The following is a 14,423-nucleotide window of genomic DNA, read 5'->3' as shown; positions in this document are numbered from 1 at the left end:
TGCTAAATTACATTTTTAAAAAAAAATAAAATATAATTATTTGAATAAATAAAGAGCGGAATTAGGGAAATTAACTTTTCATTAAAAAGGTGACTCAACGTACCATTCCATACACAACAAACAAGTCTACCACGTGGTTGGCTACCATTTTTTATGCTTATCTCACTCGTGGACCCCACTAATGTTTTTATATTAAAATATTAAAATATTAATTAATAATTAATATATTAAAAAATTCGATGATTCAAAAAACTCGATCGATAAGTTATCAACTTATTACCGACGTATCTGCATTGAGTTGTTGTATTCATTTGAACTTAATCAACTCGAATATATGGTTATATTTATTTTAATTAACATGTTTTACTTGAAGCAATTTTACATTTGGTGTAACGACCCTATTTCTCTATTGTCGTATGTTATTTTATTATGCCGAGTAAAGGCAAGATATTCCTGTACGGATGATGGCAGCTGTCGGATTGAAAACCATGAAACCCGTGTTAGGGTAGTTGCATTTTATTTATTTATTTGAGATCTTAGGTTAGACCGGAGCATCGTTTTAATATTTTCTTTGTTTTATTTTAAGTTATTTAAAATGAATGTTTAATTATAGAAATGTTTATGAAATGCATGTGAGTGAGGATAAAATGTATCGGAAAGACTTGTGTTGATCTATGAGGACAATTTTTTGTCTTAAGAATCGAGGGGTAGGTAACGTGATTATGTGTCGCAAGAGATGTAAAAGAATGTCGGGGTTACCGGATTCTAAATCTTAAGCACGGGTCGTTACAGCTCTCCTCGATCTCTATACAACACAACACCTATGGTAGAGTGTCCCAATTATTTTGGAGGGTCGAATACGTCATTGGGGGACCCTACCATACGCGACTACCCTTCAAATACCTTCGCCCCCAACCTGGACTGTCTGTACCAATTTCCTCTCTCACTCTAAATTCCTCTCTCTCTCCTCGACCTTCCCACCCATTTCCATGGCGGAAAATGCCAAATCCCTGTAATTAAACCTCCTCTCACCATCTTCAAACCTCTAAAACTCAAAATCCGTTCTGTTTTTTCTAACCATGCCGCCGTTCGACGACAATCCTCCGCCGCGACTGGTCCGCGGCGACTCTCTGCCGGAAGGAATCCTGTTCGGAAAATACGAACTCGGTAAGCTATTAGGATGTGGAGCTTTTGCGAAGGTCTACCATGGGAGAAACGTTCTTACTGGACAGAGCGTCGCGATTAAGATCGTTAACAAACTCAAAGTCCTCAAAGGCGGTTTCAAGGCGCACGTTAAGAGAGAAATCGCTATCATGCGCCGTCTCCGTCATCCGAACGTCGTTCGTCTGTTTGAAGTTCTGGCGACGAAGACGAAGATTTATTTCGTGATGGAGTTTGCGAAAGGAGGAGAGCTGTTTGGTAAAGTTTCCAAGGGACGGTTTAGTGAGAATCTTAGCCGTCGGTATTTTCAGCAGTTAATCACCGCCGTTGGATATTGTCATTCCCAAGGGATTTTTCATCGCGATTTGAAACCGGAAAATCTCCTTCTCGATGATAATTTCGATCTCAGAGTTTCCGATTTTGGACTTAGCGCTCTCACCGATCAGATTCGTCCCGACGGATTGCTACACACTCTCTGTGGTACTCCGGCTTACGTCGCGCCGGAGATTCTCGCCAAGAAAGGCTACGACGGAGCCAAAATCGACGTCTGGTCCTGCGGGATTATCCTCTATGTTCTTACCACTGGATACCTTCCGTTTAACGATTCGAATTTAATGGCGATGTATCGGAAGATTTACAGAGGCGATTTCCGGTGCCCTAAATGGACCTCGCCAGATCTGCGGCGGTTTCTCTCGAGGCTTCTGGATACGAATCCGGAGACGAGGATTACCGTCGATGAGATTCATCAAGATCCGTGGTTCGTGAAGGGATTTCAGGAGGAGAAGCTTCAAATCGAAGATTCCGGTTCAGAGATTTACGGTGATGTGAACAATGCGAAATGTTTGAATGCTTTTGATCTAATTTCCTTCTCACCTGGCTTCGATTTGACTGGATTAATCAACGAAACGGAATTTTCCTCTGGCGTTGAGCGGTTTCTCTCCGCCGAATCGCCGGAGAAGATCATAGTGACGGTTGAGGAGGCTTCGAAGTCGGAAAATGCTGCCGTGGAGAAAAACGGCTGGGGAGCTAAAGTGGAGGGTCTCGACGGCGGGTTCATCGCCGTTATTGATATTTTCCGGCTGACGGAGGAATTAGTGGTGGTTGAGATTAAAAACAGAGTAAGGGAAGTAGATCCAGACGGTCAGATTTGGAAAGATATATTGAGACCTCAACTAGAATGTTTGATCTACCGGTCGGAGTGATGGATTCCGATCAAAAATCCGTCAAGGATTTGATCGGAAAACTGATCGGCGAGGACAAACAGGATTATTACCGGGATCTTGTATAGGTTCTTTTTTCCCGGATTAATTTTTTGAAATTTCTTTAAATACCCTTCTTTATGGAGATTTTGTAATTATATTAACTTTCTTGCTTTATATATTTTAATTTTACTTTTAATAATAAAATGTCAATAAATTATCATTTTACGGGTAGGTTCAATTAATCTCTCCCCCAAAATTTATAAAATTAAAGTTTAATTTGAGATAATTTATGAATTTATTTTCGTTCTTTATTGATAATATTACTTATAAATTTATTTGCTCGGTTTATAAGAAAATGTCGAAAATAAAAATAAAAATTAAATTTATTATGATATGTTTTATAGATACGAGAGTAAAAATTAATGCATTTTAGTAATCCCCATAATGCTATTTTCTCAACGACTTAAATGAAAATATAATTTTATCCTTAAAATTAAAAAAAAAAAAAAAAAAACATTGCATACGGAATATTTTGTAGTGTCGTGTCTTCATTAACTCTTATATCAACCAGATCTTCGAACCATTTAATCTCCACTTGTTGAACAAAAAAATCTATTTCAATCTGAGAATTGATGTTTGGATTTTGTTATCGATAAAATTAATTTATATTTTTTATATAAATTTTTTGAAAGTTTTAAAATCTAAATATTAAATGTTGTCGAGATACCCTTCACATTGTGCATTTGCTTTGTTTACAAGAAAATATCAAAAATTAGAATAAAAATTAGATATATTATGATTTGTTTCGTAGATACGAGAACAAAATTAATGCATTTTAGTAAACACCATAATCTGATTCTCATTATACTTTATTTTTTTGAACGATTAAGGTTGAATAGTTATTTAAATGAACGTATATTATTATGCCTAATTTTTTTTTTTTTTAAAAAAAAACATATACATACAAGATATTTTGTAGTGTCATGTCTTCATTGAATAGTATACCGACCCGATCCTTTAAACATTTAATTTCCACTTGTTGAACAAAAAAAAATCTATTCGAACGTGAGAATTGATGTTTGGATTTTGTTACCAATAAAATTAATTTATGTTTTTACGTAAGCTTTTCGAAAATTTTAAAATGAGTACCTCAAATATTTTTCCAAAAATAAGTTATTAATACAACCAAAAAAGCTATATATATATATTTAGATACGTGTTTGAAAATATATTTATATTATCTAACGTGAAAAAAAATGTTCCCCACTTCCTCTCTTATTCTTTGTTTAAACAAGCGTCTCTATTCGAGAGAGTTTTAAAAAACCCTAATTTGATGGCTTTAATTTGATAGGTTTATTATTTATGTATTATATTATTACACGAAAAAGTCGAAAGTAGTCATGAGATATTTGACCTGTTACGCACAGTTTTAAAACGCGTATATTAGGGACAGATTTCTACACCCTTATAAGGAATGCTTTGTTCCACTCTCCAACCGACGTGGGATCTCAATAAAGTCAATATATCCTAGTCGTTAAGGAGACAGACTCGAAATTTGTGTGGGTTTGCCTTATTCGAATACAAACTGACATTTAAGCCGACATGTCGGATTTGTAAATCATCTTTATATTTTATAAATCGTTTGGATGATTTCCTAAAAGACAAATTCCACGTTTCGTTAAAGATAATTTAAGCTAAACAGAAAAATAAATATTTAATTAGTTAATTAAATGATATTTAAGATGTTTTAAAAAAATATATTGTAGCATATAATAAAAATAAAACATGATGATGGAGAATATTCCAAGTACATATAAGGAAGACAATATCTTAATTGGTTGGTATAAAATGACTTTTAGGTAAATTCCAAAACAACAACCAAACAAATTCAGCCACGAAAATAAACAATATATATAATAATTCATTTTTTTTTTTTAAAAAAAAAGAAATTATTTTGATCGAATATCTCAAGACAAAAACATTTGTCTCATATTCGAATCATTTCACAAGCAAGGTCGATCATGTATAGTTTAAATGATTATAACATGTAATCTAATATCTTAAGACAATAACACATGTTTGAGATTTGAATCACACCACAAACAAAATTGATCATATCAAGCTTGAATGATTCTACGTGCAACCTCACAAATACTCATTTTACTACATTTTTCGAGTCTCTCTAATGAAACCCGAGTTTGTAATCTTCACGAAGCTCCACCTAAAGTATTTGTTGCATAAATGAAGCTTGATTCTTCTTAATACGACATCAATATTACATAATTGAGATGTCTTGGTTCATATTACTAATCCATAAAGTTTTCAGTTATTCGAACTCAACCCAACCCAACCCAACCTAACCAAAATCGTATAAGTTGGGTTGGATTGCTCGAGTTTTCCCGATCATCGCTTCACTTCCTTTTTCCACTCTGACATCTTCTAACGTCGGCGCTAGCACTTCTCTCCGAAAAAGTAAGGATAAATACGTCGGTGTTGCTATAATAGAAGAAATTTGAATGGATAGAATTGTAATGAATGAGGGGAAGGAGAATGTATGGTGGAGATTATTTTGAAGATCAGGTGCTTGCCTATCACCTTTTGCTTTCATTCTTTGTTCTTGGAATTTGTGGTCAACCACACACAAATGGTCTCTAAATAATGCACCAATTCATAACCTCTCCTATTCAATTGGAACTCCTTCATTCAATTCTCTTTCTTTTTTGTTTTTGTCATGTGTCACTATTTCACGTTCAAATCCCGAGATTTTGGATATATATTTAACAACGATCGTAGATGTTTTAAATAGAATAGATACACGTCAGTTACCGTCGAACACATAAAATATTAGAGGGAGATAACAAGAAAATTGAATTAACATATTACTTAAGGAATCACTACAACGGGAATAAGATTCGGATTACCTTGTTGATCGAATATCTCAAGGCAAGAACATTGTTTGAAATTCGAATCACTCCACAAGCAAGATCGATCATGTCTAGCTTGAATGATTCTTGTTGATCAAATATCGAAACGCAAGAACACTTGTTTGAGATTCGAATCACTCCACAAACAAAATTGATCATTTCGAGCTTGAATGATTCTACATGCAACCTAAACTACATAGAATTGCAAACAAACTTAGCCGATGCACAAATGCTTCTTTTACTCTATTTTTCAAGTCTGTTTATAAATATAACATACATGGCTTTATATACTCTAAATTACAATAAATTGTAATCCACCCAAAATTTATAACATGAAACTTCATTCTTCTTCCATGTGGCATGAATTGAAATATCTTTTTAATAATTTCAACAGTATTTTCTTCACATCTTCATTGAAGCATATTGTATGATTGATGTCTCTTGGTTCATATCATCTAGTATATTTTGTTCTCATTTACAATGCATTCTATCCTCAGGATCGGTCTCATTCGTATGGGGTCTTGGTTCATTCATGTACCTCTCTTTTACTTGGGTGTCACATGTCCACTAGCTTCCACCTTGGTTCGTCCCTAAACTATATCTTATTGGGTGAAGTATTCCTCTGATAAATTTTGTAACGTAGCCATATTGCTGGGAATGCAAAGGAATGTTGGGGCACACATGTGCCAAATCCAAATATCTTGGACATGGGTTGTTATAAAAACATCACTAAAATATCCTAATAATGGAACTGATGTGTGAAGAACACGTATCATGATCCCCTCTGAATTTTTTTAATAATAATATGATGTGTTTCAGAAAATATTTTTTTATAATGGTACGGACGCGTACGTTACAAGGCAATAAAACGATTATTATATTTATTATAATGCTGCGACTGTCATTATTCTTACCGAGTGTCTGACAAAAGCTTTAGAGAATACTAGCCCGATCAAGAAAAGAGTCCAGGAGGTGTGCGAACCGACTGGCAGGTACATACTCTCACGTGTGAGCCGTGTGTAGAGCAATAAATATACATCAAATTACATGCTTAGGATAGTCGCCCAAAGAATACAGACTAAAATGATAAATCTCCCTCATGATTGCATGTGCTCGCATCAAACCTCAATAGTGGTGTCACATACTAAGTCATGTGCTGCTCTTATTGGTGAAGACAAGACTCCCCTGTACGATTGACAGTGATATCGCAACTCAGGAGAACATGACACATGCATAGTGTAGTTTGCATTTAATTTCGTAGTTTATAGGTTAGTATGCATTTAAAATCGTAGAGTATAGGTTATTATACGACATTTCTGTCTTTTTTTCGTGTTGAAGTATTTTAAGGACCTTCTATCAAACATATAAGTCCATGACAATATTTTATGGTAAAGTTTTAAATGATTATTTTCGCATAAAATGATAATGATATGTCTATCGTAACGACTTTAGGTTAAGTAAAAAATCTAGGGTTGTTACATAGACAAATTAATTGACATATATCATTAATCTAGAGGTTAGAGTTCAGACACGTGTTCAACTCATTAAAAATAAAAAAAATAAAAAAATGTATATTTTAACTAATTGAATTATATATTATAGTCTAGATTAAAATGATTTAGACGATATGATGTGTCCATTAAATTTTAAAAAAATGTTATCCACAAATTAATTATTGAAAATTATGAATTTTGAAGTATAAAAAATGGCAAAGATTAATTAATAATGTTATGAACTAAAAAAAAAATAATTGGTAGTTGAATAAAACACGTGTCAACTAATAAACTATTTTTTATTTTCATTTTCATTTAATAAGTTTTGGACCCAATGGGGAAAAATATGTGAATTTTTTTATAACCATAAGATTTTAAAGAATAAAATTTATTAATGATCTTTGGCATTTTCCTTCCATCCTTCTCAAACCACTTATATCTTCACACTAATTTTTATTTATAATTTAATTTCTAGTGAATTATGAAAAAAAAAATCGGGGAATAAACTCTCTCGATTCTTTACTAGACAAAGACGTGCATAGCAATCATTTTCCACCCTCCGATCTCGACCTCTAAAAAATTTCTCGGAGTTCTTAATATTTAAAAAAAAATTAGACTATTTTTCTAATTTTTAAAAATTCATATATTTATAACAAAAAAAAAAATATATATATATATATAAACACGACTCTCCATAATAGTATGATATTGTCCACTTTGAGCATAGTCTCTCATGACTTTGCTTCCCCAATGGAGAGAATATTCTTTGATTATAAATTGATGATCATTCCCTAAATTAGCCAATGTGGGACTTTCGTCCAACGCCTCCCTTTAATCGAGGCTCGACTCATTTTTCTTCTGAAGTCCTGTGTTCAACATTTGAGGATTCTATTGACATGACTAAGTTTAGGGCATGACTCTCTGATACCATGTTAAATGAACACGACTCTCCACAATGATATGATGTTGTTTATTTTGAGCACAAGCTCTCGTGGCTTTGCTTAGGGCTTCCCCAAAAGGTTTTGTAACAAGGGAGACAGTATTACTCACTTATAAATCCATGATCATTCCATAAATTAGTCGACGTAGATGTGGAACTTTCATCCAACAAATATATTTTTAAATATTTAATATAGATCATGTATTTTAAAGATATTTTGAAAGTAACATTTATTGTTAGCTTGAGGTTATTTATTTTATTTTATTTTTAAATAAGAATCACAAGAAGAAAAAAAAAACAATAAATATTAAAATAAACTTATTGTTTTGGATTTTGTGGGGGCAAAATGAGTAATAAATAAAAGATGAGGGATCTTTTTTAATTTATAAAAATCCAAGGAATCGTGTCTGTGGAACTTAGAACCTCATAATTTGGAGGGCCCATAATTTTAATTTCCAACTCATTAAATAATTCCAATAAATATTTTTAAATAATTTATTCAATTTTTAAACTTCTCGCCGCAAACATCTAATACCATGCAACTTCTAAAGCTCTCCAAGGGGTAATTTGGAATTAACAAAAATAAAAAAAAATAAAAAAAAAAATACTTTCAAAAATATATTTAATTTCATTTTAATTACTTTAAACCTTATAATTACTTAGATTTGTAATTGAAATAAAAATATTTAAGGTTTTTTATTAATAAATTAATTAATTAATTCTAAGATTTTTTAGAGATCAATTTGATTATTACATTATAGAATATTAATTTTATTTAATATATGATAGACTTTTGTCATCAATTATAATTGAAAACTAATGGGCTTTCCATACAATAATGGGCCGGGCTTCCGTAATAGGCCCAAAAATTCTACGGTGAATCGGGAACAATAGCAGGCCCATATTGTTTCCGTATATAGGCCCAAATAAAAACATTTTTGTTTTCATTAAGGTTATTTTTATATTATAATTAGGGGTGAAAAAAAGTTGGGCGGGTTCGATGTTCCCATGGAGAAGTAAACGATGAAATATATTATTTTATTAGATACAGTGAAAATGAAATGAGAAACCTCTTATTGATTATTAGTGTAAGATTTCATATCGATTTGAGAGAATAACGAAACATTGGTTATAGGGGTGTGGCATCTCCCTAACAAACATATTTTAAAACCAAAACGTTCAATATATGTCAGCGGTGGGCTTGAGCTGTAATTTGAATCATTCTCTGTAAGCCCGCAACGAAAATTTGAATATCTTTAACATACAGAGAAACTTAGGTCTTGTCTTCAAATTCAACCAGATGAAATCTTCTCGAACACCAACACTCGAAGAAACTTTTTTTTATAAAGTAATTATATATATATATATATGCCAATTACCTTTCATATCAAAGGTCCCAATTTGGTTCAAAGTATTATTTTTAGTATTTTTATTTTATATTTTATTTTATTTTATTTTATTTGGTGGTCTATCTATTTTCAAATGTTTGAATGTACTCTTTTAAAAATAATTATGGTTAAATTTTATTTTTATTTTTTTTTTGGAAAAAAAGTATTTATTAATCTTTCCTTTTTACAGGGCATTTGAAAGGTAGCAAAATAATAATAATAATAATAATAATAAAATTATTAAAGTAAGGGTAAAATAGGAATTTCAAAATTTGTCACATAGTTTGCTAATTCGAGAAGGAGATCAGAACTAAGATAGAAAAAGCTACATTCATATAAAAAGTACATTACAATCTTAAAAGAGGTAAATTGTTCGATTAACATAATCTTTACAGAAAAAGACGATAAGATTACAAATAGAGCAACCGTTCCAATAGGTAGATAATACCCATTACTATTAGGTTGATTGCTAGATTCCACCTACAAAGTCGACTTACATCAACCCCGAGCAGTAACACTGAAATATAACTTATCTTGTGATAAGGGATTGTTTGTCGAGTGTAACATGACTGTATTCGATGCTAGTAATCGAAGGGAAGACGGTAATTTGCCACGAAAATGATGACTTTACTCTAATCCGATACACATAAACTCAAAACTACTCGTTTCTAATGTGATGATAGGCGTGGACGATAAGGCTAGAACGAGCATAAACGCTTTAACTAAATAAAATATTATTTATAAAAAGAGATCAAACTTCAGGTGTTTTTGGATGTTGGGTAGGCGAAGCACTAGAATTAAATGATCGGAGCTTGTTGAAGACGACGGCGCACCAGTCCCAAAGATGCAGCACCACGAACGTCCCAATCCCTCCGATCAATCCATAAGCAATCGAATATGTCAACGGCATCAAAACCATCGTCATAAATGCCGGAATTGCTTCTCTCATATCCCCCCATTCGATTTCCACCATTGATTTCGCCATTAAAACACCCACTAGAATCAACGGCGGCCCCACCGCCCACGGCGGAATCGACGCTAAAAGCGGCGTAAACCAAAACGCCAGCAGAAAGTATCCCGCCACCGTCACCGCCGTTAGCCCTGTTCTCCCGCCTTCTCTGATTCCCGCTGACGACTCGACGTATGCCGACAACGGCGACGTTCCAAGCAGAGATCCAATGACGATTGAGAAAGCGTCCGACATAAACGCGAAGTACTGCCCCTCGAAGTCGCCGGCAGCGTTGGTGAATCCGGCGAAACGGGCTATGGAATACAGAGTTCCGGTGGTGTCGAGAATGTCGACGTAAAGAAACGTGAACAGAGATTCCCAGAAATGGAGTTTACTCAAATCCCGGAAACTCAAAGCTCCGGCGGTGGTTTTAATCAAATGCATATCGACGACTTTCTTGAAATACCCATATGCAGAGTCGCCGGCCGCCGTGTCGGGAAACACCGTAACCGCCGTGTTACGAAACCAAGAAATCGCTGTCACGAAAACGATGCCGTATATCATAGCGCCTTTCACGTTTTTCACCAAACAATACGCAATGATTACGAATCCCACCACGCCGAGCCAGAACGTGGGGCTTTCCATTCGGTTGTTAAGGCAGAGAATCTCATCGGAAACGGCGCCATTTGGGAGCAGAGTAACCGTTCCATTCGGGGCAGTTACGACGGCAGCTAAAGCTGCCCGGGAAGCTTTCGGGCAAGCTCCGATCGTGACGAGCGTCGAGGCGCTAAACCCGATTAGCCCAATTCCTTGATTGCTCTGTAATCCGATAAAGGCGAGGAATAATCCGATTCCGGCGGAGGATGAGATTCTGATCGGTTTTGGGATTAATTTGGCGAGTTTGGCTCGTAATCCGACGGCGGAGATTAGGAGGAAGATTAAGCCCTCAATAAAAATGGCGGCTAATGCGCTTTTATACGGTAAATAACCCGACCCGTGAAACCCGACGACGGTGTAAGCGAAATAAGCGTTGGTGCCCATTCCGGGAGCTAAGGCCAAGGGGAGATTCGCGGAAACGCCCATTATGAAGCTTCCGATGAGGGAGGAGGCGACGGTGGCGGTGATCAGATCTTTTCGGGTGGTTTCTAGGCAGGCGGAGTAACCCGGGTTAACGGGTTGGAATTTGCAGGAATTGTCCGGTTGGATGACGTGGTGGGCCGGAGCTAAGCAGGCAGCAAGTGGTACGGTCGGGTCAGAACAGAGGGGCGTGCAGTCAGCGGCGGTGCACGTGCCGCCTGAGTCGGTGAGGATGCTAGCGTTCACGGCGAGAACGTAGGCCATCGTGAGGAAAGTGGCGGTGCCGGCGCGGAGCTCCGTCGTGAAGGTCGTGTTTCGTTCGACGAGTTTGAATCGCTTTCCTACGCGAGTGGTGGCGACGAATGAGTTTAGCCTCGTCAGTAGAGATGGCTTGTGTGCAAGAGCCGCCGCCGTCGCCGTCGCCGTCGCAGTCGCCGCCATGGGAGGTTGTGGTAGAAGTGTGGGTGCGTTGAATTTGAACAAAGGTGTGTTATCTCAGCCATTAGTTTCTAAATAAGATTGAAAACGGCGTCGTAACGTTTAATTATCTTTTTAAGCTTTAAAGAACATCCTCTCATGTAAGGCATGTAGTTGTTCATTGATGCATTCGTTTCTTCATTTTTGTCATTTTTTTTGGACCTTCCTTTTAAAGTCCCACCAACCCGGGACTAATCTCGGGACCCATAGTCTTTTTAGTTCAACAATGGCAGACCGACACATTCCAAACTCTGTCTTTGTTCTCATTTTTATTGAATCTTTTATTCTCTAATCAAAACTTTAATTTCTGTTTTAATTTAGTAAAGGTGTACAGACATATTTCTATGTTCATATTAATATCAAAATTTTTGACTTTTACTTGCTCGGGTTCTTTTATTTTCAATTCAACAATTGATAGGAGGTGTCACGTGCACATTGAATTACTATACCGAATCTTAACTTCATGTCAAAGCGTAGGTAAACATTTAGTATTGTATATTGTTGATTTTTTTTTCTTGCTTGGAAATTATTATTATTAAATATATATATAAATGACAAATTAAATTTTATTGAAAGTATAAATCCCAAATTTGGATTATTTTTAAACAACCAAATTCAATGTCAAATGACTTAAATGATATTTAAAAATTTTTCTTATATGGTAGTTAGTTTTTTCTCTTGTTCAACAATTGGTGTGATCTGTGTTGAAGATGTAATATGGAAATCACTACAAGGGGAGTAAGATTCGGGTTACCTTATTAATCGGATATCTCAAGGTAAGAACACTTTACCTAGCAGCACGACGCTTGTATTGCTCTCCCCCAACCCCGTTTTCACGGTTTAGGCTGCTTCCATTTCGCTCGCCGCTACTACGGGAATTACTTTTGCATTCTTTTCCTCTGGTTACTAAGATGTTTCAGTTTGCCAGGTTGTCTCTTGCCTGCCCATAGATTCAGCAGCAGTTTGAAAGGTTGACCTATTCGGGAATCTCCGGATTTATGCTTATTTTCAACTCCCCGAAGCATTTCGTCGCTTACTACGTCCTTCCTCGTCTCTGGGTGCCTAGGTATCCACTGTAAGCCTTTCTTCGTTTGAACCTCGCCCTTAACTTTATGGCTATGCCATCCTAAGGTGCTGCTAAATGGATGGATCTTATCAACGTCCATGAATGATAAATCATAGATCGAACTGCCGAATCGGAAAAATGGAGTGCTATCATATAGCTTTGTATCGGCTAAGTTCACGAGTTTGATTCAAATCATTCCATAAACAAGATTGATTATGTCGAGCTTAAATGATCTACATGCAATTTAAACTATATAGAATTGTGCTCATTTTACTGTATTTTCCAAGTCTACTTACAAATACAACATACATGACTTTACGTAGCCTCAAAATCAAACTATTAAATGCATTCCAAGAGTTGTAACATTCCTATGACCATAATTGACGATTATGTAAATGTAATCTAAAGTAAATAAAAAGTCTTAAAATATATTAATGAAATACAATAATAACTCTAAATTACTTTAAAGGGTAAGTCACCCAAAATTTATAATAATGAAAATTCATCTTTATGTGGCATGAATTAAAATATCTTTTGCTAATTTCAACAACATTTTCCTCCCATCTTCGTTGAAGTATATTGTATGATTGATATCTTTTGGTTCATATCAGGATGATTGGAGGAGTATGCATCGACTAATGAAGAGAAATCAAAAGCAGCTTAGATAATATTATATAATTGTGGAAGTCTATTATTTTTAACGATGGAGATCGAACAAGTATAAACTCTAAAAATAAAATTATATCAAATTAAAAGAAAATTAAATTATGAGGACGATACAAATTAAACTCTAAATATTCTTTTTTGCATGTATGAATTTTTAAATTATTTCATTTATAATTTATTGGTTGAAATAACTTTTTGCATGTGAAATGGTATTTTACATTTTTTTTTTTCAAAAATGAATGAATTTATGCCCCTTGTTGAGTGAATTAAAATTTTAAACTAATCTGTATTTTAATTAAAACAAGCCATCTTAAGAATAGGATGACTAAAATAACTTTAAAATAACTTTAAAAGGAAAGTTACTATCTATATCATCAAGATATATTCTTTTTCGGTGGCTCAATCATAGAAACTTCATGGTCAAACGTACTTTGCTTGAATTAATTCTAACAGGGAACGTCTAGGAAACAAGAGATGAGATTTAAAACGCCTAGATGCCCCTAAGAACCTAGCAGACCTCCACCGATCCTGCTTTTGACAATTTTTTCTAAAATTTTATGAAGAAAATGGTTTTCTTGTCGATTCAAAAATGATGAAATATTGTAGTTAAAACTATATTGTACAATTTTGTATACTAAATTTGTAAAATTTATACAACTGGTAAACGATCATCATGCTTGGCACAGTGCACCATCGTTGTTGTACTCTAGGTGTCCGACTATAGTACAGAGCTAGTTTGACCAGCAAATCATGTAATCTTTCCAAAGCTAGCATGCTAGTTGATTCCTCCTCATAGACAGTTAGTCAGTAGTTGCTGAATACAAGACTTCCTTGCCTTCGGCCTAACTTGCTTTCCTTCCTTCAGCCTCTTGTTTTGTATTTTCCTTTTCTGTTAATCAAAAAAATCAAACATAAAGTCAACATGTCCGAGTGGTTAAGGAGACAGACTCGAAATCTGTTGAGCTTTTCCTACGTAGGTTCGAATCCTACTGTTGACGATTGAAGAAATATTGCAATTGAAACTATGTACAATTTTGTTTACTAAGTTTGTAAAATTTATACAACTAGTAAATGATCTTA

General features: G+C 34.8%; 2 protein-coding genes and 1 non-coding gene across 3 annotated transcripts; 2 read left to right on the top strand and 1 right to left on the bottom strand.

Annotated features, from left to right (window-relative positions):
- The first annotated feature begins 919 nt into the window (after nt 1-919).
- Nucleotides 920-2,583, top strand: LOC111804574 (CBL-interacting serine/threonine-protein kinase 14). Its single transcript, XM_023689430.2, has one exon. It carries the CDS (start codon nt 1,080-1,082, stop codon nt 2,361-2,363), a length of 1,284 nt encoding a protein of 427 aa, XP_023545198.1. The 5' UTR covers nt 920-1,079; the 3' UTR covers nt 2,364-2,583.
- Nucleotides 2,584-9,419: 6,836 nt separating this feature from the next.
- On the bottom strand, nt 9,420-11,914 carry LOC111803032 (adenine/guanine permease AZG1). Its single transcript, XM_023687281.2, has one exon. It carries the CDS (start codon nt 11,573-11,575, stop codon nt 9,860-9,862), a length of 1,716 nt encoding a protein of 571 aa, XP_023543049.2. The 5' UTR covers nt 11,576-11,914; the 3' UTR covers nt 9,420-9,859.
- A 2,345-nt stretch (nt 11,915-14,259) lies between these two features.
- On the top strand, nt 14,260-14,341 carry TRNAS-CGA (transfer RNA serine (anticodon CGA)). The gene has a single exon. It is a non-coding gene; the product is annotated as a tRNA-Ser (tRNA).
- Nucleotides 14,342-14,423: the final 82 nt, after the last annotated feature.

Source organism: Cucurbita pepo, chromosome 10 (assembly GCF_057944985.1).
Source record: "Cucurbita pepo subsp. pepo isolate OVF chromosome 10, ASM5794498v1, whole genome shotgun sequence".
Classification (NCBI taxonomy): domain Eukaryota; kingdom Viridiplantae; phylum Streptophyta; class Magnoliopsida; order Cucurbitales; family Cucurbitaceae; genus Cucurbita; species Cucurbita pepo.
Note: the sequence above shows the minus strand (reverse complement) of the source record. Positions and strands in the feature narration are given on the sequence as shown.